Here is a 26,961-nt window from a genome sequence, read left to right as displayed (position 1 = left end):
CAAAAAGTTTAGTAACAATAATTGTATTCCTATATTACCTGTTCTGAAAACTAACCCACTCCATCTAGGCCCGTTAAAGCCTATTCAACAAAAAGTTCTTTACAAAAATTAGAGCTGTGAATTCTCCAGTTCCTGTTTTTATCATAACCTAGCCAAATTCTTGTAGGTTTTTTTTTAAGAATATTATTTAAGAGTTGTGAAATCAACACCACCAAGAAAGGATATTCACACTCCTGCCATGCTTGTTGCCTCTTTAACTGTGTAATTAATCAATTTCTGGGAGACATACCTTTTTTTTCCAGACAAAATAATCATGTATAACTTCGCCCATGCATGAGTACAAAGGAGGTGGAAGGAGGGTTGGGGGAAATCAATTTGCTCCTACTGGGTGGACACCAGATCTATATCATATCTTGGAGTTCATAATTTCAACCTGCAAATATGGCAGATACATATAACTGTATACAGTACATCAGTACAAAATTGATAAGAAACAAAATGTATTAATCTAATTTTTCAAGTTACGTAAGTTTTACAGATTGGGTGAGACTACTGGACTTGCAGGTATGCCTTATGGCCTATGATGAAGTCCAAATTAAAGCAGGAATTTCCTTTAGATTAGTTATTTCCTTGTGCCATTTGAGTAGCTTCTTTGTATGTGAGTACTACATGATTACAAAACTTGGACTGTGCAACAATTTTCCACAATTTTCATAGTTATAACGAAATAACAGAAACTGAGGAGCAGTTTTGAGACGAAGGGGGCTGACAGCGTGCTACTGGCATGGAAATGACATGACTCTGCTGATCTGGTAAGAATCAGCATGACATGCATATTCAGCATGTGCACCTTGAGCACCAGATACTGCTTTACCAAGCCAAACAACTTTTTCAACCATTTCTGTGAGTTTGCAAATTCAGATCCTTTTCATGTTGTTGGCCAAGTGAAGAGGGACATTTGGTTGTAAACAGTCATATATAAAAGATGACATACATACCTCAATGATATAAGCTGGATATTTCGCTTTTAGTATCATTGCAAAGTGTATCCTTAACATGTTAACTTTTTGTAACACCCAGCAAGATTCACCAACAGACCAATAATACAATACTCATAATTTACACAACTTGAATCCAGAGGAGGAAGGGGTTTGTTTTACACCTTATTCCAAGCATTTATATCAAATAAGCTCACAATCCTCAGAATTTCATCCATACTCATGGAATCATTTGTTAATTTGCACAAAGACTAGGGTAAATATTCACTAACGAATTAAGCTTGAAGTAAAAATGTTAATGATATACATTATTAGAAATATACTGTATTTATCTGTTAATCTACCAACATGCAACAAGCTTAACTAACATTTAATTGTTCTAGATTCTTTCCAGAGGCAACAAAAATACAAGTGACTGATCTCCCAACCAAATACTTTTTTCAACATTCCTCTTTGTAGGAAGACCTATAGCAAATTGTTCCTTTCATTACCACAAAATATTCTCCAAAATATACCAAGTGAAATGTATAATTTGTACAAAATATTTTTACAGGCATCAAAAATAGCACCATTCTTTAAATACACTGAAATTCCATTTACCCAAATTCACTCCTAGGAGCTTTTATTTCCTGAAAATCAAAATGTCCCTAAGACAAGTAATGTATCAGAAAAGAAAACCGTTTACCCAAACAGCCGATCTTTATCAACCAATATTTCTACATTTCTGATAAGGATTTGCAATATGATTGGTTATTACCTGGTCAGGGTTTGCAACATGATTGGTCAACTGAAGGGTACCACAACATTCAAGAATACTTTACAGTGAAGTACATACTAGTTTCCCTTCCCGCTCATATGTGGATTCAACTGGTTTGAGAAAAACTTGCAATGCATACCCTCAACAGTGCATGAAATACAATCCATTACGAAAATTTTATTAGCATCAAAATGACTTCAATATAAGTAAGCATTTACTTTATGCTTGTCTAACAGTAATAAATAAATAAAAGCTTGTAAAATTACAAGTAATTGGAGCATAATATCTATAAAACATGTACAACATGAGACACTATGACATGTTAAAAGAAGTCCAATTAAAGATAAAATGATAAAACAAAGTAAACAATGGAATGCTTATATACATTAGAAAGAAAAACTATTTGTGGGCATCAAAATGAATCATGGGAGACTTTCCATATTGATGCAGGTCACCACATGGTCATAAACATGTGAAACTGTATGGCACATACTGCCTTGATTTGTCCACTCTGTCTGTGATATGGCATCCCCAAAATGGCATATGAGTTGCAAAGGGGTGTTGCAATACTTCGCCAGCATAAAGTTATACTGCGTGTGAAAATATCCTTTAGCATGGCTGGGAATACAGTCTTATCGAGGAACTTCTCACTTTTAAGGAGTCCACATTTCCCTGCTACTGGAAGTAGTGTAGACTTGGGCTAAAGGACCCTCTGGAAAGAGGTCCTAGTAACACCATCATTCTTTCATAGAGAAATCCCAGGGTAATTATGAATGAATAAATAAATGTGCTGGCATATAAGATGCACCAACATTTAGATGAAGATACTCAAGGAAAAGCAATATTTTACTGAGAATAAGTAACTTAACATCAATTCATTATCATGGAACAAAGTTTCAAGACTGCATAAAAGAAAAAAAATAGTCCCGTGAATACCAGTATAAAATCTTAAATATTACTCATTATTATAAAACAAAATATCAATGCAACATAAAGGTTTTTATTCTTTTACTATTTTCTTTAGATTTCCTGTTGCTTCTTCCATTCCCGAATCTTTTTCGCGGTTAGAAGCCATACAAATATTAAGTTCTCTACTGCCATGCTCTATGGCATATATGACCTCTTTCAGTTTCTACACTAAAGTATAAGAAAAAATTTTGCTTTGTAGCCATCGCATATGCACCTGATTAAATGAACAATTTTTCTGGAGCAAGCACAAGTCTTGGATCACCTGAGATGACTACTTCCATGTTCGCATAAATCTTGGACTGTTCACATGCAGTCAAGCTCCAATAACACATTTTTAGTGCTGTACACCTCGCATATAAACCTGGTGTCGATTGTCATGATTCTCACAATTAAGTATAAACCTGATGTCTGATTGTCATGATTCTCACAATTACATACAAACCTGGTGACTGATTGCCATGATTCTCTTAATTATCCCTCTGCCTTAAAGAAATTCATCTACCTAATATACACTGCATATGACACGTGTGATATTTTGGCTTAACTATAACTCAAAACAAAGGCTCCTCTTACTGGCTTCATTTCTTGCAGCAGCTGCCCAGGGTAACCTTTGGAGTGTAAGATGCAATGAAATTCTAGGTGGCATTTTTCAAGACAAAAGTGCATCTTATACACTGAGAAGTACAGAATTTCAAAAGACTACAAAATGGCAAGGAAACATAAGTGCTTGGCCATGATAAGGTCAAACAGTAAAACACTGACTAAATCAAAAGCTTTGTGGATCAGTTATGCTCGCCCTCATCCATGATTATATCATGCTGCCCACTATTCCACTCAAAAATATGTTACCACTGCCTATTGATGATCAGTATGACCCAAATGCTCCCTCTCTTACTGCTAAATTTTTTTTTTTTTTACGTTGAGGTTCCAGTCAAGGACAAATGTTCCCAGGCTACATACACTTCCAACTGTCAGCCAAAAATGTAGCCTGTTTTGGTGAGTATCATTTATATACTTTCCCAGTATTCACAGGCTTGGAAAAGAAAGCCAGAGCAGCCTCTGATCACCACATTCTTTAAACCATGTGATATTTACACAAAAAAAGTAGTCACTGTATGACACCTTATCCCTAACTTTCTACTGCCCTCTGAATTAAGATCTTGCTGTTCCCTACTTTACTAAGCACACATTTTGAGGGATGTAACTCTCTTGAATGGCAAGGGAAACCTGTACTTTATGTTACTCACCAGTACAGGAAGCTTGTTGTGCTTGAAGAATACTTGATGGCAGTGCAAGTGCAGTATCTATCACATGTTGGGAGATGTAATGTTTATGGTATCTACATGAGTTATCAACATCTTGAGAATCCAGGTGATCAGGTGTTTTAAGTAATGATTCTTTTTCTTTCTTTCATACCTTGTTGCCTTGCCCCAAAGAAAGTTACGTAGTGTTAGGAGGGAACAAGTGATCCTTTGAGGAAAGATTCTCACGAGGCTTTGATTTCTGTTCTTATTCTTAGAGAGTAATCATACAGAAGGGGACAATTTCAGGTTCCCCTTTTTGCCTTCTACTAACCTTTTTGCCTTCTACAACATACAGTCGATATGTGGGTAGTATTCTTCCCAACAACCATGGTTAGAGGGATACTGGTGTACATAAAAATTTCAATCCATTCTTTCAATTACCTGTTGGACTAGCAGTCAAACGCTGAAGTATAGTTAAAGCCTGCTGTTGAGCCTCAGTGAGTGCATCATAACTCAATAGCTCCTCTACTCGTGCCTGAGCTTTTAGAGCATGTCCAGCTCTTTCTGGTGGAAGAGAATGATAAGCCTTCTTCAGCAGAGGCATTGCCATATCTTGATGTAACTGTAAGAGTTCACAGAGTGATCCAGCATCTTCTAGTGTGAGGTGAGCTGACAGCTGACAGATGCCCTGACATATCTATAAATGACAAAATCATTGATTTACAAATATTGTTTAAAAATGTTCATACTGTGTTTAAGAAATGAGCCAATGAAAAGAAGGAATTCTATCTATATATCTATCTCTTATCTTTCTCAATTTCCAATATACCAGAAAAGAGTGGGTGCATACAATCTCTGCTACATCACACACGCATTCTTAAACCATGCTCAGTGTGTTAAAAGTGAAACATGGACTTCCATACTCACAAAATCACTTTAATTTTTATTTCACACATCAAAATAATTTTTCAATTGAGACCAAAACATCCATTCCCACCACTTTATAAACATGCATTATACATGTTTCCAGTGGATCCAATTCCCAATAATTCTACTAACATCCTTAACAGAAATATAACATCCCATCCTTCATCAATTCTCTAATTATATTTATCTATCTCTGCTGTAGTCTTCCTCTCGCCTTGTACCATTTACTGTACTAAAATATGTCCTCCTGACCAGCCTATCATCTTCCATACATTCTACATGACCCTGTCATCCTAAAAACTTTTTCATTCATGTGAATTCTGAATGACTTCTTCACACAATGAAACCTTACATCTCCATTTCATGTAGTCTCTGAATTCCAACTATGATGAAATATGAATAAAAATATGGGGCTAATGTTTAGAAAAGAAGAGAAATCAGTTTGCATGGAAGAACTAAAAATTCTGAATAACTTTAATATTTGGGAGTAAAGATGACAGTAGGCATGCAAGCACTGGTAAATGAAAAAAAATCAGGCATAAATTGTGCAAGAAACTTGAACAGAGGATTGCTCATCCTGAGAATACTGTGAATGTCCCACCTTTCTCTGAGGTTTGACATCAAAAAAAGGAGGAAGAGAAGGGGGAATTGAGAAAGGATTTTTATCACATATCTTAATACATACCTGATTGATAAGCTCATCCCTATGTCGTATTTCCTGGTAGTCAATGATATTTTGAGCATTATCTAGTCCATGAAGAAGCACACGCCATATGGCAAAATATTCAGGTCCATATTCCTCTCGGGATCTTAGGCTGCAAATGGCACTGCAAGCCTGGATTCGCACTTTGTAGTTCTTGAAGCTTTCTACCAACTTGCCAAGAGTGTTCAGTACTTGGCTCTGAGAATTACACATCAATGTAAAATCTAAAAATAGTGTTAATACAAAAAAATACTGCTTTAGTGATTCTTGAATTCCATGATAACCCTCTTAACACAAGACATGAATTCAACCCGCAGTTTCCCATCATCCTGTATGGCTAATCATCCCCACTCAACAACTAGGCATAAACTTCCCATGCAATAAAAATTAATACAAAAGCCATAAACAAAATAAATGCCACAAAACCCTTTTACCAGTACCAGACATGGACAAGAAAAAAGATCCCTTAGTATCTTCTACAATTAATTCATCTGCGTCACTCTAACAGTAAAAAAGATGGAAAGCATAAAAACTGAGCACTATGAACAATCTGCAGCAGCCTAAAAATTAAATGCATTTAACGTCTGCCCAACCAAAACAATATACTACAAATGAGGTAAAAACTAATAACAAACATGTCTTTTAGGCTACTCATTTGTACTTAAAACCTTTACTACATAAATGAACATGCAAGCAAGAATCAATGCACATATACCAACACCATGTACATCATGAAACTAGACCTTTATTAATCATATTCAAGCAAAACCAGGACACCTTTAATGAAGTTATTGTAACTTTGACCCTGCACTCACATTTAAACAAAAGAGAAGGTCTTCAATGTGACTGTACTCCTTTACATCCACTAATGACAACACAGTCTCACCAAAGGTGACTTCTCGCTCAAAGTGTAACCAAGTAACACCTATGAAAGTAGATAAAACAATAACTGCTTCTGACACATACCCTCCAAGAAATCTCTGAAATGGGTAGTCGACCACTGCTGAGAATATTTCCAAGGGCATGACAAGCATTCCACCTTGTCTTCATGTTACTTCCAGTGCTGGAGAAGAGCACCAGTGTATCTATTGCCTGTGATACTAGTGGGGCTATGGTTGGGTCAGTCACTTGTTGTGATTTGAGGAAGCTCGTAACATTTCCAACACACCTCACACCGTGTGGCTTAATTTTACCTTTATCCTTGCAAGCACGTATTCCCACTTCAAGAAGCAGAATAATGAGCTGAGGTGAAAGAATTTCACTGGTGCGTTCATGATGCTGCCACCCATCACTGTAAAAAGAGAATATTCATTTCCAATATTCTCTTAGCCTAGGAAATAGTCTGGTAAAAGAATAAATGAAAATTTGGGGAGATTCTTTAAATCATGATTCTTGATGCAAGCAAAACAAGCACTTAAGAAACTGGCAACACAGAGTCATGATAAATAACAGAGAAAATGAACTAAGGTAAGGTTTTAAAAATGGATGGATTTTCAAAATGCCAAAGAACAGAGGAAAGTAGAACAAATCTATGTATTTGGCACCAAGGTTAAGAAATGCCATTAGATAAGTGGATATCTCAAAACTCTAAGCAATGACAAATCAAAATAAATGTCACTGTATGTTATGTTAATAATCTCAGCAAATCAGATAAAAATCCAAAACTTCACATACTTAGTTATCAAAAACTACATTCTGAGATGTGTATGTGGACACAATAGGAAAGCGAAAAAGACAAATAACAAACAAAACTTACACATAGAGTTCAAACACAGAGGATACATTTGCCAGGGCCCATGATGCAAGAAGGCGATCTCTATTCACATTGCTCTCTCTCTGAGCCAGAAGATTGCATGTTGTCACAACTGTTGCTTGTAGGAGACTAACACCATTGGGATTCCCCACCACACTGGAGAAACTAACAATAATGGCCATGATACGAATGCCAGCCAGGCGAAGATCAGGATCAGAGTTGGTGACAAGCCACTTGACTGTTGATATAATTTTGGTGATCCACTCCTCCCCCAGACTCTCAAAGATCTAGTAATACACGCAAAAAAAAAAGAAGATATGTTCACGGTCAGCATGTGCCCCTTGGGGAGCAAGATGGAACAAGAACAGATATCTGTAAAATGCTTATGCTCCATCCATGTGGTCTTGTATCTCCTTGATGAATGCCACCTTGCAAGCTTAACCTTTGACTCATGACCTTCAAAACTTAAAGACGGGACTTTGTATGTAGTACCTGTGATATGGGTTTGGTCTATATCATATTAGCCTGTTATGATATATGATATATCAGGTACACAATTACAGGTATACAGAAGCACTTTCCTACATATGACCTTGTGACCTTGATCTCTGAAATTACCATAAAAAGTCTTATGATGTTTAGAATTTAAAATGCATAATCTGGGGAATAAGTGATATCCACAACCAATGATTCAATGGCCCAGTGGAGCCATTTTAGTAATAATAAAAGAAAAAACTGTGACCTTGTCCTTTGATCCCTGACCCCCAAAACCTATTCAGCTGTAGAAATATGCATGTAGTGTTTGTGACACAAGTATGGTCCATATCAAATCACCTAGTCATGAGATATCATGATCACTAGTTTGGGATCCACAGATACATGCATGTATGTACTGTTCAGGCATAAGTACACTCAGAGAGGGAAAAACAAATACTTTGAGGATATACTAAAATATATAACAAGTTAAAACTTTCCCAGCAATGCTCAGTACATAAATAAAACAACTTACAGAAGGACTGAAATGAGAGAGAACAGTAGCAGTGGCCACAATCTGCTTCAATCGGTCCTCGTGGTTTGAACTTCGAAAACCCCCTCTGTTTCTCCAGTTTATTGCATTTTGTTTCTGAGGATCTAATGATGACAAAGAAACTGGAGTTAATCATTCAATATCACATGTGGATACATGTATACATACGACTAACAAAGACAAATGAAAGAAAGTAAACTGACCAGCCAAAGTACCTACAAAAGCATGACAGTCAGGGAACTCGTCTTCCTATTTAGTATGATTACCTCACTTCAGGTTATTCTCTTTCTTTAGACATTATAATAGCTGTATTTCTTGTTGCATAAGCTGAAGAAACTTTATCACAAGAATGATTTAGTCAACAGCCTCACCTGCATGTGGAATGCTGGCATTTTGTCCACAAACATACAAAATCTCTCCCTGTCACACACAACACTTGACAACACTTAATACACACAGCTCATTCTTTGTAACTCTAGATTTCCTGTGGCGAGTACTACTAGACTGGCCCTCTACCAGTGGCCTGTTAAGGAGGAGGCATTACAGACTAAGAAGCAGCACTGGGTTTCACTTGTTACTGAGACTTTATTGCTGAGGCCACCCTCTTGAGGGAGTTCCTGAAGGGAACAGGCATCAGAGATAAAGATAGATAAATAGATAATCATGAACATTATTACTGTAAGTTGGGGATAAAACACATCTCCCATGGTTAATTATTGGTTAATTATAAGTGGAGGATAAAACACATCTTCATGGTTAACCAGACTACTCCCTCGACAACCTTTCATCTAAAGGTAAACTAAGATAAAAACAACACTAAGCAATATGCACAAATCAGAGTTTGTAGTTTACAGAGGCATGACAGAGAACTATGTCTACAAACACATCTTAAATCTTTTTCAAGTTTCATTACATACACACCAGGACATATTTTCTAAATTATGAGATTCTGTTCCATCACACATAAATCTGATTTTCATACCTTCATGAATCAAAAATGATTATGCATAATACATAAACACCATAGGTCTCTCCTTAGCAACAGGGTTACATTTCCACAGATTTTTGTTCTAGTAATCTGTCATTCTAATACCTTCTCAATCCCATGGTACTATTATTAGGAGGGTTATGTTCCTGACCAAAATTATCCTATTCTAACTCTTATGAATGGACTGCACCTAAGGCAAAATATCCTGAAATATCTCACTGGTAATGGAAGAGAATATTTGTGAGGGAAAATCAAAATCATATGTAATTCTTTAATCTGTTACTATTGCAAGGCCTTACTGTCATTCTAAGAGCTTGTAACTTAATTTTCGAAGGTCACTACTGCAAATTATTGCTTAATGAGCCACTGCTATTAGGGGGAATCACAGTATATAAATAATGGTATCATAAATGCTAAATGTACAAAACAGATATGGAAGTCTTAAATATTTTTCATAAACTGAATCATGATTTACTCTACCATGATTCAGTCTGGTCATGTTCCATGCTGGAAAGCCATTAATCATGGAACAAAGTCATTAGGGAATAAGTTGACAACATATAAACCTGGGTGACATGGTGAGCATTATTTATGAAACTGATATTAAGGAACTAGTTTGCATTAAAGGCTTAATAACATGCAAAGCACGAAGTTTGTTTGATATCATAAATGACAGGTTACTATCCACAATACTAATGGTTGTTCCATTACCTGCTGTAAGGTCACTGTCTGTACCACCATCTGGCTGTTCTGCAGCTGCCTGCTTAAACAGTATTTGCAATGGACCCTGGATGAGAGAAAAACACTTCATTAAATATAAATAAATTTTTGTGTTCATAACTGATGTACGTACTGTGTATTTTCAATTTATGCACAACATAAGGTATTCTTGTTTTCTGACTAGCTATATAGTTTAATTCCTCCACTATCTATTGTTAAATCAAGCATTCCTCCTTGAAAACTTATATTGATGGATACTAACATATTCATTTCTTAACCTCTCACCTTTCACCCATCAAAATTTCAGACCTCTCATTGCTGTAATTACATTATTAACCAACATAATAGTATCAGGTAAAAAATAAAATCTAAATTAATAAATTCTACACATCTTATTTTTCCAAAACTGTATCAAGAAACCCTTTTTTTTCATAATACAGTCATATAATTAGAAAAAATCATCTTTTCAGTATTTCCTATACATACTGTACTCCTTAAAGAAATGCTGCCTCTACTTATCCAACCTGTTTTTATTACCATGAAATTATCCATCTTTCATACTTGTTTACCATTTTTATCCTACACAGAAAACTAGTCACTGGATCTGTCAAGTCTTCTGATTTGGTACCTTCCTTCCATGTTCTTACAATATGCACCTGTTTATCACCTCATCCCAATTATTTGGAATCTATCTTATTAACTTTACAAGCTTTGGCTTTTTCATTTTCTACATTGGTTTCCCCGGGGAAGGAGAGAAAAAATTCTACAAACCCCTCCTTTTAACATTTCAGTTTCTAAAAGATGGAACAAAAGATACAGGTGGTGATGAACTGTCAATGGATTGAACCAGGGTACATGGTAAGCCACAGAATGCCTGTGGGACTTAGTTGTGGATAAGGGGCTGTGGTTTCCGTGCATTACATGACAGCTAAAGATAGAACAAGCAAATGAGGCCTTTCTGTGTTTGTTCTTGGTGGTACTGCACTCATGCAGGAAATGGTGAACAAGCATGAAAGAAAGAAAATGAAATATTGTTTTCCAGACCTTCTCACTGTATTAACTTTGGCACAAGTACAGTTACTGAATATCTCTTTATCTATTAGCATATCATATACTAAATTAAACTGAATAGCTGTCTCACAAGGCTCCTACTGTGATGACCTTTGACTTCTCAGAGGTAAACACCCCTAAAAGGTATACCTTCATCATGTCCATAATTACATGTACCAGTTAGGTAAAAAACAAATTGTGGAACATAAGGAGAAATGTAATGGATGATGTCATTAAAATCCTCATTTGAATCAGGTCATAATAACATGAAATGAAAAGTAATGGTGTCATAAACAAACAAGCAATGAATGTAAGCTAATGTGGCTTTATCGTTTGTTCCTGATGCTTTTATGGTTCTGTGGGATAGACAGTTTAAAAAAAACAATAAAGAGAGTAATTAAGAGTATGTAAGTGAAACATTTTTCGTATTTCACATAAAAAATATCAAAACAAGCAGTAATAACCTGTAGGGCCCAGAGCCAGAGTTGCTGTACTTGGATGGCTGAAACACAAGCTTCATTTCCCTTATCCAGGTCAGCCTTGACTGCCCCTAAGAGTGAGCCTAAAAGAGTGTAGGCATGCTCCACCACCACACCTGCATTATGAGAATTTCTTCATTACTTAATTAAACCATATGAGGAATAAGAGCTAAAATGAGCAAAGGGCTCTTCATACCTGAGGTCTGAAGTGATCCTTTCACTGAACGAAATGGATCTATAGGAATGATAAACACACATTTAAGTATGACATGCACTATAAAAGTTTGAAACATTAGAAAAAAACAATTTCATAATCTGGGGACTAATAATTTTTCTACTCCTAATACATATATAAGTTTTTGTGGACATTTTTTTCTATACAAGGCAAATAATCAAAATACTGTGTCATTTTCAGCTTTTCAGTAATGGCACCAGAGAAACCATTTGATGGTGGCCAAACTTCCATGCCTGACTCCTTGCTCCGTTCCTTCTTTTAGAAAATACAAAGGAGAGAAGGATTTTCAGCTCATTGCTCCTGTCCTCCTTTGTTGCCTTTTATGACATAAAAGAGATACATGGATAGTATTCTTTCCCCCTTCTCCCAATGAAAAACTTTATCTAAGCCAAGACTTGCCTAATAAAATTCCCCCAATTAGAATTATAGCTGATGATGACTGACCAATCAAAAGCTGAGTTGCCTCTGAAAGTTGTAATTTCCCAACCAGATGGGGTTTAGACAAGCAACCTTATGTACAATAAAACAGGTTCTCACTTTTAAATTATTTTGCTAAAGCCACACATTAATCTTGCCTCCAACATTAACTGTAGATAAACTGGACTTGAAAGCAAAGATGGAAAATAATTAAGTCAATCTTGCAAGAGCCCCAGAGAAAACAGAACGGGCTCCTGAAACAAGAAGGTAAATTAAGGCTCCTAATCAGAATTTAGAATGATGTACATTTCTGTTCTGCCCATAACACAAGACTGTGGCAACTGTCTTACCTTAGTGATATAAAGCTTTGCATTATGCGAGTGAATAAATATTCTCAGGACTCTTGTGATCTAATTCCTTCTCAACCTCCTATACTCTAAGCAATCCCTACATCTTCAGTGAAGTCACTGTAACAAATCTTATAATGATTTAGGTAAAAAAAAATATGTAATTGTGCTTCTAATGTCCTAATAAATAATATCAAACTGTAAAGAGATAACAAGTCAGGTGCTAATACCCATTTCACACATCACAACTTACCAGGATCTGGGGACATGAGTGCTGGATCCAAACTGTTTCTAATTTCGTAATTCGGAGACTCTGGTGTCTGGTCTTTCAGCTTTGAAATAGGAGGCTCTCGTACAGCATCACTACAGACTCTGATGACATGCTGAATCAAGGGAAGATTCTGGTGAATTAAACTCAAGTGTTCACTCACTAAGGCACTTAACACTTTGAGTGACTGTAACTGCACCTGAAAAGAACCAAACATTCTCATAATTTCAGATCATAAAATAATGACATCTAGGACCACTATCACCTCAGTGCACACTCTTCTATCTATCTAATATCATAAACTCCAGTGCTATTACAAATGGGTGGATCATGAACAATCATCAACCTACGTCTAATATGGTAAAGTGAAACATGAACTTTAAATCAAATATATGGCTTCTAACTTCTGAAATTTACACACAAAGATGAATCATCAACAAAGCCTCCATTTGCACCACCTTTACCTATAGTATTCACTATAGCTGTTATGTGATTTTTATCAGGAGCATATTAATGATATTCTTGTCATCTCTGTGCACATACTATCAGCACTTGTTGACATCTTTATCTCAAACAGGTTTTTGCATTCATTTCACATACTCTTTCACAATTGTCTAGCTTAACAATCTATCATATTCTCAAGCAATTCTCTGAATTATAACACCAATGCAATTATCATGAAAATCTTCAAATTCCCTCTCATTTAAATTAACTCTCCTTATACTTCACATCAATACTATTCCTGAATCACCAAAGAAAAGCTAAGATAATATCCACTTCCTCCAGACCTAAAATAAAAATCAAACAGCTTCCTTCATTTAAACAGAATCTTTCAACCACCAGCAGCACCTTCATCCTTCCATCATGTATGTTATCAATAAGGATTAATCCTATCCTGTCCACTTAAGACATAAACCTACAAGATTTTGTCAACATATTAACAAATTCATCTGAATGTAGAAACCTGCAAACAAATTTACCTGAATGTAGATGCCATGTACAGCACTGTGGTCAGGTGTCAGTAAGGAGTCAACGCAGCGCTGAATAAGCCACGATACCATAGACCTGGCCTGTGTTTTACCCTCTGCTTTCTCTTCTTCATCTTCACTTAACTGAAACACAAAACTAAGATGACAAAAGTAAAATATCATTAGCATATTTTCTAAAAACACACACAAGAGCAAGTTCAGAACTTTATTCACTAACAATGATTCAATGCTGTTAACATCTGTACATAACTACAATTCTTTAATACCTGATACAGTCATAGCTCAATAAAAGATATCTACTTACTAAATTCATTCTCTCCATTTCTTTTTTCATGTTAGTTTCAGCCTCATCATCTTCTTCTCCTGGGAGCTCTTCTTCCATGGATGGTGGAGGCATAACCTCTGGTGGAGTCGTAAGAGTTGGAGGAGCTGGAGTCTGGTACCGCACAAGTAAGTCCCGTAGTTCTTGTATTTGTGGCTTGATCATCAACACACTCACCATCACGGAGAAGGCATTTGCTTGAACCACAGCCTCTGGGATGAGTTATAAAAGGGAGTATCTATCATTACATGTGTGAGTTATGTATCAGTTTTTTGTACATAACTCTGTTCATAATCAATGCATGATTCAGAATTGCTTTAGTAGCATTATGCTCTAAAACTCTATGATAAGTGGGGGGAAAAAATAGCACGTCAGAGCCTACACAGGCGCCTGGTACCATGGTGGGATGAAATATATATATACAATAAAAAAATTTCCCTCTTACTCTGTACCTAATTGTCTTTCCCGATTCAGTGAGGCATCATCAAGAACATACAAACATAGGCCCCATTTGCAAGTATCCAATCTCTAGTGGACATGCACAAAGTAAAGATGCCACAGAAAGGCTATATAGCCACAGATATACAGAAACATATGTATTTCTTTTTTAGGTTATTCCAAGTTGCCATGACTGCTCTGTGCAGTCACAAACGGCATCATGAAAGATGCAAAAACCAAGTATCTGGACAGACAGGTCAAGCTGACAAGTTCAGGAAAATATGAGATAGAAGGGAAGTCATTTCTTGGAAATATAGTAATACAGAGACAAATGGATAATTCAAATTTAGTTAATACTGCACAAACCTTTATATCTCATGAAGTATTTCACATGTGTAACAATTTTGGTTAGTAGCCCTGGTTTAAGCTTGGAGTAGTTAACATTTTCAACAAGCAACTCAATCGTTTTTAAAGTTCTAACAAGGGCACCAGGAAATTTTTCAGAGAGAAGGGCCAATGCCATGCAGCGATGAAGTTCACGAAGACTGGTGCCAAGTTGATGGCCGAGAGTGGTGTATGAGCTCTTTCCCTCACTGAAAGATAAGACATGAAAACCATCATCATAAAATCATAGGGCAAGGGAGAATGTTGTCAAACAGTATGAATCAGCTAGTAAACAGCAAAATATCTGAGTTCCTGTGTTCCAAATGCATGAGATTTAACAAGATATATCAAGACAATATATCATGTTATGGTAATCAATATAAACACAAGCAAAAGGTGTAATCAAGAGGCTAGGACTAAAGTGCATTGGACAACTGCAGATGAAGAAACAAATCATATTCATGGTAGCCATGATGCAATTATATAAAATTTCTTTTTTCAAATCAATCATTTAGGTAATTCTTCTGCCTGAAACAGCTGATTCTAAGGATAAACTATACAAAAACAAAGAACATATCAATATGAAACAGACAACAGAAACTTATGATCAATATTGTCTCCTAAAATCAAACAAATACAATGCTCTTTGTACTCACTTCTCAACAGCAAGTGTAAGTACTTGAGAAGAATCAATGAGAAAAGTGTTTATGACTTGTAGAGATGCCATTCTAACAGATGGTGAAGGGTCCTTCAGCACACTAGTCATCAGTGATGGTGTTTGGCACATTAGTGGTGGCCAGTAGCTGAACTTGTGCTGTTTTCCCACTTTCTGAATAAGATATACAAAATTATCACTGGAGACTAATGATACACTTCTGCTTTTATGTCACAGACAAGTCTCCAGTGAGACTAGGCCTTAAAACGTGAAAATGGGCTAAAAAGTAAGGAGAGAAGTCTTTGTGCTACTGAGAAAGTGAAAAACCTGTCTTTTGAAAAGGTTGCAGGTCATAGCTGTTTGACAAATTGCAAATGTAAGGTTCCAATTTCAGAAGTGTTGAGAAATAAACATGTATCACAATGGCCCACTCTGAGATACCAACCTACAGAACAATCAAGTGATATAGTGGCTTGCTGAGTATTACATGGTTCACCTAATGGTATAACCAGTCAGTTCTCAGGAGCAGTAATTGGAGTAATATCTACAGAAGAAGGATAGACCCTGCACTGTAGCAAAGGGCAAATGGGTCAAGTTAAGAAGTAAAATAGGAGAGTTGGTGTGCTGGAATGCTTTAAACCAACCTAAAATCAAGTAGGTATGTATAATCAAAACTGCTCGAGCTATGAGAGCAATAAGAGTATATGAGGATAAATCTATCTAAGGTGTTATGACATCACTGTTCAGAAAAGATGAATCTCAGACATGTCTGTTATAGGCAGACTGACTGATTTGAGTAATGTGGAATTTCCAAAATAAATTAGATGCTACTATGCTGAGTGGTGGTATTACTGCGCCATCAAAGGAGATGAAAAGTTGTGCATCGTCTACAAAGAAAAATAGGAAGAAATAAGGTTTCACTAATTTACGTTACATCTGCCCCACTAGGAAACTGTCCAAATTTAAGTTTTGAGGTATTTATGAAAAGGCAAGTTACTGATTGAACGGGAGAAGATTGAGCGGTTTTAAAAGAAGCAGAGAACTTGCAGTTCTGAGCCATGAGCATGGAAGTGCATTTGGTTATCTGTTAAAGGAAGGAAATTTAAAATATACATGGGAAGAGTTATTAAACAAAACAGAGTCTGTACTATAATATCATGGTCCAGCCCAAGGACGTCTTAACCTAGGGTTCCTGCAGCTTCAAGGCTGTGCCACATCCAATAGCAGGGACAAGATAAACTCCTTTGAAGCAAGATGTTCTCCAAGAAGACTGTACTCTGTTTTGTCAAATGACAACGATACAGTCTTGCCGAAGACTTTTCACTTGTGGTATAACCTTACACACGGAGAGTCCATCAACTTCAGTTGCACAATAAATTCTGATATGCAGAACTTACTAGAAACCACACTACAATGCTAAAATAACACAGACATATAAATGTTAAGCACACCTTAAGAGTGAGATTAAAAACTGTGTAAGGAATTAAGTCTGCAAGAAAGGTGTAAACAAACACTCTATCATTGTATGAAGTTGCTGAATGCTCAGGAATCAAAAATTAAAGCAAAAATACCTTACACTCCTTTGTGGCAGCAATGGAATAATTGGATAAAATATTACAAATCATAATACAAAAATAATGGATTAGTACTGTACTAAGTGCAATAGTATAATCAAGTATATTCATTCATAATCATAACTGGACCATTTTCTATAAAAGTCTTGGTGTTACCCAGGGCCTCTTTCTAAAGGCTCCTGCAGCCCAAGACCGCACTGTTTCGAGCAGCAGGGAAACTGGACTCCTTTGAAGTGAGAAATTCTTTGATGTGATTGTTATCCCAATGATAGAGCCTAACAAAAGCAATTTTTCACTCATGGCAGTAACCTCTTGCAGGCAGAGCTAATTGAAGTATAAACAAAGCTTTACTCCAGTTCTACCATTACCCAACAACAGAAACAAAAAAGTTCTCAATAACTTTAACTCAATAACTTATCAACCATGTAAATCTTAGCAAAACATTTATATTTACATTGTTCAAATATCCATACATATCTGCCATACTGTCTCACTACCAAATATTACCCCAAGTTTACATCATCCTCAGTCTATGCTACCTCACTTTGTCCTTCCACCTTATTCTTAGGATCCTTCTTCCTTTCAACTTGCTTATATAAAATCCCTTGCTCATTCTCCCTACCTTCATTCTTTCCATATGGGTAAGCCATCTTAGCAATACAAATCTAACTTTAAATCCATCATCTTCCTGTTTCCACATCCTCTTCTGACATTCCTTACTCTATTCACTCATCAAACAGCATGTCGTCATCTTACACTCTTTTACTTAAAACTGATGTTACACCTTTGTATTCCCAAACAGATTAGAACCTGGATTTACTTTGAAAAACTTGAATCTTTGGCCATCAAACTCTATAAAGTTGTTTCAGAGCACCTTAAGAAGTAGATGGCAGATAACCCGTAACTCTATACCATTCAAAATAAAGTTTAACTTGATTTCACACCCAATAACAATCTTGTGCTGCAAGCAACACAAAGGCTCCATGGAACACCCTCCTAGTATACCTAATTCAACAACACTAAAAAAGTATTTCATTGAAACATTTGTATCACTTTCAACACAGCACAGTTACCAGAAATGAAACAAGAATAGGTGGAAATTTTGGGTGGGAAATATCAAAAGCATCTTCATTAATTCCACATCCACTGGTGGAGTATTCTTCAATTAATGAATCAGTCAAATTCTAGGTTAAACCTTTTTATAAGGAGGGCAAACTCATGCAAAATCTAAAGCAGAGTTCTGGGTCTACTGACAATCAGTTCTCTAGTTACTGGGAAACAACTGCATAAACTTTCATGAACATTTGAATAAAATTCTTCAAATTATGATCAAAGTTATGTCACAGACAAAAATGAGGGGCTCTATAACTGTCTAACATACTTGCAAGTGACACAAAAGATATCTTTGAAGAAAATAATTTCCTTTTCGTTCATCTGGAAGACAACTTTATGGCTTCTTCCACCTTGGTACTGAACCAAGCTGTAGTCACTCCTGAATCAAAAAATGAATTCTGATATGACATGAAAATAGAACAATAACATAAAAACGAAAATGTATGAACAAAACGTACATCAATAACAGCATTTATTGCCTGAAGTGAACATTGACGAACTCGGGCCATAAGTGTCGTCTCTTTTTCTCCTCCACCTTCAAAATCTGAGTGGTCAGTTTCAGAGCCACTGACAGTGATCTCTACAACATTTTTATCTTGCAGGGCGGGTTCTAGGACACTCTCTGCATCAGGAGCTTTCACTGTAAAATGAGGGTGAGTGATTAACCTTCATCATTCTATTGAAACCTTTCTTTATTATACATCCAGATGGCCCAAGGAAAACCACTCATCATCAATGTCTTTAGCATTCCACATGTTATCACCATGCCTGGAAGTTACCAAAACAATGGCATGGAGGCATAATGTAAGAACTTTGGCAGTTCACAAGTTGTTAGTGATGAAACAACTATTTCCATCAAAATCTTCTTTTTTCTCAACCTAGTGTGTCTGGACAACATGGGAAGTCTTTGTGTGTACAGTATATGAAGAGTTAAGTTTTGGTGACTGAGCACTTGTTAAGATTTTCAAGTGTGCCCTTAGATTCATAATCTACACTGATGTTTATCTTGGAATAATACTTATCTTGCAGGGCGGGTTCTAGGACACTCTCTGCATCAGGAGCTTTCACTGTAAAATGAGGGTGAGTGATTAACCTTCATCATTCTATTGAAACCTTTCTTTATTATACATCCAGATGGCCCAAGGTTATTTAATGTATGTATGACTCATGGTGAGGTGCCTGAGGATTGGCGGAATGCGTGCATAGTGCCATTGTACAAAGGCAAAGGGGATAAGAGTGAGTGCTCAAATTACAGAGGTATAAGTTTGTTGAGTATTCCTGGTAAATTATATGGGAGGGTATTGATCGAGAGGGTGAAGGCATGTACAGAGCATCAGATTGGGGAAGAGCAGTGCGGTTTCAGAAGTGGTAGAGGATGTGTGGATCAGGTGTTTGCTTTGAAGAATGTATGTGAGAAATACTTAGAAAAGCAAATGGATTTGTATGTAGCATTTATGGATCTGGAGAAGGCATATGATAGAGTTGATAGAGATGCTCTGTGGAAGGTATTAAGAATATATGGTGTGGGAGGCAAGTTGTTAGAAGCAGTGAAAAGTTTTTATCGAGGATGTAAGGCATGTGTACGTGTAGGAAGAGAGGAAAGTGATTGGTTCTCAGTGAATGTAGGTTTGCGGCAGGGGTGTGTGATGTCTCCATGGTTGTTTAATTTGTTTATGGATGGGGTTGTAAGGGAGGTAAATGCAAGAGTCCTGGAAAGAGGGGCAAGTATGAAGTCTGTTGGGGATGAGAGAGCTTGGGAAGTGAGTCAGTTGTTGTTCGCTGATGATACAGCGCTGGTGGCTGATTCATGTGAGAAACTGCAGAAGCTGGTGACTGAGTTTGGTAAAGTGTGTGGAAGAAGAAAGTTGAGAGTAAATGTGAATAAGAGCAAGGTTATTAGGTACAGTAGGGGTGAGGGTCAAGTCAATTGGGAGGTGAGTTTGAATGGAGAAAAACTGGAGGAAGTGAAGTGTTTTAGATATCTGGGAGTGGATCTGTCAGCGGATGGAACCATGGAAGCGGAAGTGGATCATAGGGTGGGGGAGGGGGCGAAAATTTTGGGAGCCTTGAAAAATGTGTGGAAGTCGAGAACATTATCTCGGAAAGCGAAAATGGTTATGTTTGAGGGAATAGTGGTTCCAACAATGTTGTATGGTTGCGAGGCGTGGGCTATGGATAGAGATGTGCGCAGGAGGATGGATGTGCTGGAAATGAGATGTTTGAGGACAATGTGTGGTGTGAGGTGGTTTGATCGAGTAAGTAACGTAAGGGTAAGAGAGATGTGTGGAAATAAAAAGAGCGTGGTTGAGAGAGCAGAAGAGGGTGTTTTGAAATGGTTTGGGCACATGGAGAGAATGAGTGAGGAGAGATTGACCAAGAGGATATATGTGTCGGAGGTGGAGGGAACGAGGAGAAGAGGGAGACCAAATTGGAGGTGGAAAGATGGAGTGAAAAAGATTTTGTGTGATCGGGGCCTGAACATGCAGGAGGGTGAAAGGAGGGCAAGGAATAGAGTGAATTGGAGTCATGTGGTATACAGGGGTTGACGTGCTGTCAGTGGATTGAATCAAGGCATGTGAAGCGTCTGGGGTAAACCATGGAAAGCTGTGTAGGTATGTATATTTGCGTGTGTGGACGTGTGTATGTACATGTGTATGGGGGGGGGGGGGGGGTTGGGCCATTTCTTTCGTCTGTTTCCTTGCGCTACCTCGCAAACGCGGGAGACAGCGACAAAGTATAAAAAAAAAAAAAAAAAAAAAAAAAAAAAAAAAAAAAAAAAATACTTATCCCGAGATGTAGCTTCCAAGCAACCTTGGCTATCTAAAATGCTACTAGATCATTTGTATTAAGATGAAACAACAGTTTAGAAGATTCTGCTGCAAGCTGTTATTTACCTACAGCCAATTTCACCAGAAGTGAACTCATTCACATGATATGTAATGCTACAAGATAATGGTTACAGCTTATGTGGAGGCAGATATGCAATACAAGATGGTGTAAACAATACAGCTTTTCAACATCAACATTTCTGCAAGATAAAAAAAAATCCACAAAACTGCCCACTTAAGGGAAAGAATTTCCATGAGGTAAACACTAAAACATTGAATAACATAGTATCTCACCTGGAGGAGAAAGAACTAAAGGTTTCTCTTCTTCAGCATTGGCTAACTGTTTCCCTCTGGCCCACTGAGGCTTGAGTGGGACACTAGCTAGGGCTGTTGCTGGTGGGGGACCTCGTAACCCTAATCCTACACCATCTACAGCTGCTACCAAAGGACATGGACCACCATCACAATCAGAGGTGGAACGTGATGGTTGGGCTCGTTTTCGCCGGAGTCTCTTACGACGATTTCGGTTAGTGTAACTCTGTTTGACACATTATGGAAAAATGGTCAGTAGGAGGGACAATAACTGTACGTCTGTCTATCTGCACCCTATATGTCTTTATGTAAAGCACAGCAGTTCAGGCAAAAGTCTGCTAACACAGTATTGTACTCACATGCTCAACCAGATACCACATAATACCTTACAGGCAAGAAAAGCAAGATAACCCTAGTAACTAAATCTTTTGACTTCCATTCATTCTATAGAGTTAGCAGCAACAAACACGGAGGTTCTTATTACACGTACATATATCATTCTGGACCTAGACTAATTGGCATGCAAGGGGGTTGAGAATGGGACTTGCTCCAGTGTTGGGGAAAATTTTTCATATCCTCCTAAATTTGGAGTGCACACTCCTATGCCTGGCCTTGAAACATATTCCAAGTTTTGCAAGAAAAAAAAACTGCAAAACCAATTGCATCAATTGGACAAAATGTCCAAAATCTGAAATGGAATTTCTTTTCTCCCATAACCTGGACAAATCCTTGACACAAGCTGGTTTTTAAAATTCTGGGGTTCTTGGAAATCAAGCACTAACAGAGAACGGTTTTGGGAGTATATACTTTATTCTCTTTTTCCTGAAAAGCCTCTTAAGCTCCAATGAGCAGCAGAATACAATAACCAGTGTTTAAGACTGAATATTCTATAATGTTCTAAATCTGGGACTTTCAAGAGTCATGTGGATCCAAAAAAAGTACATACATGACACACTTGCGTTACCTGATGTCCCACTATGAATCAAAATAATATATATGCAAATGGTCTCAGGAATTTGGCAAAACCTGTTGCCATGATATCTTCCTCTGCTTAATACATACTCGCTATAAATTTCAACTTCCCTTCATTCAGAACAACAGAGTTATTGCATTTCCAAAAATTAAGTTTCCCATATCAATATGCATATTTGAACAAAAAAGTGCCCAAAATCCAATCAATCTGTTGTCTCCAGTGGGGTATCTACATTGTTAACACAAAGCCTCTATCAGGGGCTATTCTTGAGTTACTGTATCAACAATCTGCATGCAGACAGACAGATAAAGACACACACACACACAGCTGAAAGGGTGATGACATAATGCTTAATATACAAAGAACATACAAGAAATCTACCATCATTAATACTCACTCTTGAAGATGAATCGCTCTCCATACCAGATGAAGGAGAAATATCCACTTCTGTACCAGTCGTGTGCTGTACAAGTTCACTATGAGGAAACCCTGGCAATCCATAAAACACAAATGGATGGCACGCACTCACAATAACATTACCCAGTACATCATTTGGAGCACACACAACAAGATTGTATAAAACACTCAAAGAAGAAGCAACTAGATGCAGATACACCTTATGTGGACATAAGTCTGGAATGGGTAATGGCTGCTTCAGAATGCCTATAACAATCCTCTGAATGTTGGATACAACTTCAGAGGGGAAAATCTCATCATCATGCTGCCGGGCCTCTGTGATGACTTCTGGGGTTACATAGGTCAGAAGATGAAGGCACTGCATTGCTAGAGCTTGATTTTGCCACAATGAACCTGATTCTAGTGTGTAGATAAGCGATCCCTTGCTGCCAGCCAGACTTAAGTATATCTGAGGAAGAAACACACAACAAAAGTTGTATAATGGTACAAAATGTCCAAGAAATAGAGCCCCATAATCCATACAATACAAATTAATAGATAATTACAAAAATTAATTACACACACTAAACAAGAGACAACAGATTACAAGTGTAAAACCCTCTCCCCGTAAAACACAAATAATAATGTTAAACACAATACGTACATACATACATACATACATACATACATATAAACCCCATATACCAAAGATGTAACTTCAGTCCTAAATACACTGACCTCTAACCCCTCCACTGTCCTGTGCTCACCCTAAAAAGACACACACAACATCACCTCGCCAAATGATCTGTGCGACCTATGCTCCCAGCCAGATGTGGCCAGCTTCCTAAGTACTGTGAGGGCCCCATAAAAGGGGTTTCCTGACATAGGAATGGATGTTATATATGTAGTATATATACCATCCACAAGAGGTCAACTATCAGGGTATGAAATATTGACTTCCAAAAGAAAATTCATCATAACAAATGTCTCTATCTGTAACTCTGGATGAATAAAGCAAAACTATACCATAGGAGTGAAACACTGGAAATGTCTAAATTGCTTCTTAATAAATATAAACAAAATATTAAAAGACTACCTCAAGAATGTAATTCTTACACTTTCATTCATACATAAATTGGAGGATGTAAATAAAAAGCCAAATATCGCATGTTACTATCAGTAAAATGATGAAGGCATAAGCAAACGATGATCCATAAATAATCAACTCTTTAGCATCATGGTAATAAAGGAATCTACATGTTGACAGAACACATCACCTCATCAGTATGGTCTGGGGCATCTTGCAGAACAGCAGCTAGAGCTCGCAATATCTGACGGACGGTTTGCGAGCTATTTGGTTCCCTCACATGACACTGCAGAGCAGAACTGAGCCAAGCAATGACCTTATCAGAAGTTCCTGAAGGAATACTCATGCCACCTTGCCGTCGGAGAAGAGAGGCAAGGAACTGCGATGTCTGTCTGGCTAAGGCACTACCTGGACTCACAATGCCTGACACACACTGTCCAACCAGTAAGTGAATTTGCTGCAAGTGAAACACAGAAGTAAATATTGAAATCATCTGAAAAAGCTGGCAAAAACATACAGCAGTACCATACAATATCTAATGAAATAGTTTATCATTGACATGTTGTTTTTGTGGTACTTTTAGCGTAATATAAGAAGTACAAGTCAAAATAGTGGGATAAGATAATACTTCTTTTCAAATTGATGTTGCTTTTCTGATCAGCAGTGCTAGTTAGAAAAAATTTTTGGAAGGGAAATGAAATGCGAGAAATGCATATTGTATGACTAAGATAAGATAAGATAAGATATGATACTTTATTTGTCAAATTGTTATACAAAATGTAATACAAAATGAAATTCGTTTTGGCTTTAGAGCTCCTTAGTAGTTGTAAAAAAAAAACATTAAAATATTAACAAGAAATATTGCATAGGTTATTTCATATAAAATGTTACTTTGCTATTGTGTACATGCGATATCAGCTTGTCACCATCCCTATCATGAACCATCACCTACAGTTATCATGAAACTTAAAGCTAGAAGTTATAGTGATGATAGATGATTGAAAAGCAGAATGCTTTTAGGTACAAACGACTTTTTGTATCTATCAGTGTGCAGCTTGGGCAGAGCTAGCCTTCTGCCAGATTTAAGATACGTGTAACAATTATGTAGCGGATGCGTTACATCTTTCATCATTCTGTCTACTTGTTTCATTATACCTTTTTCATACAGCTTATTCAGTGATGTGGTCTCTGCACCTAGTTTTCTTGCTTTCTTAACAATCCTTCCCAACTTCCTTTTATCTTTGCAAGTAAGTTTTCCATACCAGGCAGTGATTGAAAAATTTATATCTGATACTAAAATTGATTTGTAAAATAGGCTAATGACCATCTTATCTACACGTAGGTTATGCAAGATACGTACAAAGTGTAATCTTTGGTTACATTTCCTTGACACCATATCTGTATTAACACTTCCCTTCAACTAAATGATAACAAAACCACTGAGGCTGACTCAACAGGAAGATTTATGTTTGCAAGACGTTACCCACAGTGGCATCCTATTCTGTAAAGCTGTAACCAGCAATAGCCACCAATAGACAACTCACATCCATACAGTATGTCAAAATATTAACGGGTGGATGAAAATATGCCTGTGAGACCTAATGTTGGCATGACGACTCTCTACACCTGCAACCCAGGTGGTCATGTATGATTCCTAGCACTTGAAAGTTATTTAACATGATTTCTATTGATATTCTTAGGTTATAACACGACATCCACAAAATTCTGACGAGTAAATTCTAGCATGAATATACACTCGAAATACTTTTTTTTACTATAATTGGATGAGGATCAGTTTAGTAGATTAAATACATCAAATATCCCTTCTAAATTAATAAACTACTTCTGCAATGTCCATAAATTAATACATTATCCTCACATTTCATTAACCTTCATTACTTTAGCTTCATTCCTGAGTAAATCTAAATATAAACCTTAATCTATACTCCCTTAACTAATGGAGCAAATCTATATATATAAATCTCCTCAATATATACTCCCTTAACTAATGGAGCAAATCTATATATATAAATCTCCTTAATATATACTTCCTTAACTAACGGAGCTAATTTATATATATAAATCTCCTTAATAGATACTCCATTAATTAATGGATCTCTCTAAATAACAAGAAAATGAATCCAATATTTACCCTATGGTCGTACATAATCCTGAGTTTCGTGCTACAATGGCATAACTCCGTCAGCATGGTAGCCAGGCCAGCCTCCGCCTCCTCCTCACCCCCTGATTCTGGGGGTTCCTTCACCCCTAAAAACGAAACAACTAAGTCATTCCACTTCTCTTGGGTCATGTGAGAGGCCATTTCCACGATCTAGAGGAGGAAATAATCCTCGTGTGGTCAGGGAACTTCGAGTAGACTTGTACACAAGATAGACATGACACATGTTATGTCGTGGTCGCTTACTGTACAGAACGCGACCTAACCACCTGATTCTATTGACATATATTTCTATGGCTATTTCATCAATTACATCTTTATATATATATATATATATATATATATATATATATATATATATATATATATATATATATATAGAGAGAGAGAGAGAGAGAGAGAGAGAGAGAGAGAGAGAGAGATGGAGAGATAAACTGACAGACAGACTGATGTAAAGATAAAACCTCTCTTTTATCAAAAACTCAAAGGTATTGTTTTCTCTTGAGAATTCTTTTTCATGGTTAATTATGTATCTGCAGACACACACACACACACACACACACACGATAGCTTTTACCTTTACGGTAATAGAACAAATCATTTGTTGGGACTCAGCCAGCCAAACTTCAATAACTAAACACAGAATTTTTTTTTTCATTTTGAGAGATAGATAGATAGATAGATAGAGAGAGAGAGAGAGAGAGAGAGAGAGAGAGAGAGAGTCTACCTACCTATGAAGATAGTTTACCATGGTGGTAGAGCTAACACATTGATATAATCAATATACACTGTGCATAACATATCTAGGATATTTCTTCCTTTTTTTTTT

At 36.9% G+C, this 26,961-nt stretch overlaps 1 protein-coding gene across 2 annotated transcripts; it reads right to left on the bottom strand.

The window, feature by feature from the left end:
• Window positions 1-303: 303 nt before the first annotated feature.
• LOC139748715 (HEAT repeat-containing protein 6) lies at window positions 304-26,369 on the bottom strand. Of its 2 annotated transcripts, XM_071662073.1 has the most exons (18): window positions 26,106-26,369; window positions 24,144-24,410; window positions 22,868-23,335; window positions 21,480-21,723; window positions 18,816-18,997; window positions 15,672-15,844; window positions 14,998-15,224; window positions 14,176-14,405; window positions 13,863-13,994; window positions 12,868-13,081; window positions 11,601-11,731; window positions 10,078-10,153; window positions 8,361-8,482; window positions 7,355-7,638; window positions 6,565-6,889; window positions 5,581-5,796; window positions 4,410-4,665; window positions 304-433 (listed from the first exon to the last, which is right to left on the bottom strand). In XM_071662073.1, the coding sequence occupies exons 1-18, from the start codon at window positions 26,274-26,276 to the stop codon at window positions 429-431; spliced, it is 3,723 nt and encodes a 1,240-aa protein (XP_071518174.1). In that variant the 5' UTR covers window positions 26,277-26,369; the 3' UTR covers window positions 304-428. The 2 variants fall into 2 exon arrangements, with proteins under 2 accessions (XP_071518174.1, XP_071518173.1); XM_071662072.1 differs by lacking the exon at window positions 304-433 and having other exon boundaries at window positions 1,926-4,665.
• Window positions 26,370-26,961: the final 592 nt, after the last annotated feature.

The sequence above is a fragment of the Panulirus ornatus genome, chromosome 5 (genome assembly GCF_036320965.1).
Source record: "Panulirus ornatus isolate Po-2019 chromosome 5, ASM3632096v1, whole genome shotgun sequence".
Lineage (NCBI taxonomy): Eukaryota > Metazoa > Arthropoda > Malacostraca > Decapoda > Palinuridae > Panulirus > Panulirus ornatus.
This window is presented reverse-complemented; position numbering and strand designations above follow the sequence as displayed.

Coding starts and splice junctions, on each gene's coding strand:
- LOC139748715 (XM_071662072.1), bottom strand. CDS start 26,276: ATGGCCTCTCACATGACCCAAGAGAAGTGGAATGACTTAGTTGTTTCG. Junction 11,732..12,867: donor ACTCATGTCCCCAGATCCTG/GTAAGTTGTGAT, acceptor CTCATAATGCAG/GTGTGGTGGTGGAGCATGCC. Junction 6,890..7,354: donor TCTGTGTTTGAACTCTATGT/GTAAGTTTTGTT, acceptor CTCTTTTTACAG/TGATGGGTGGCAGCATCATG.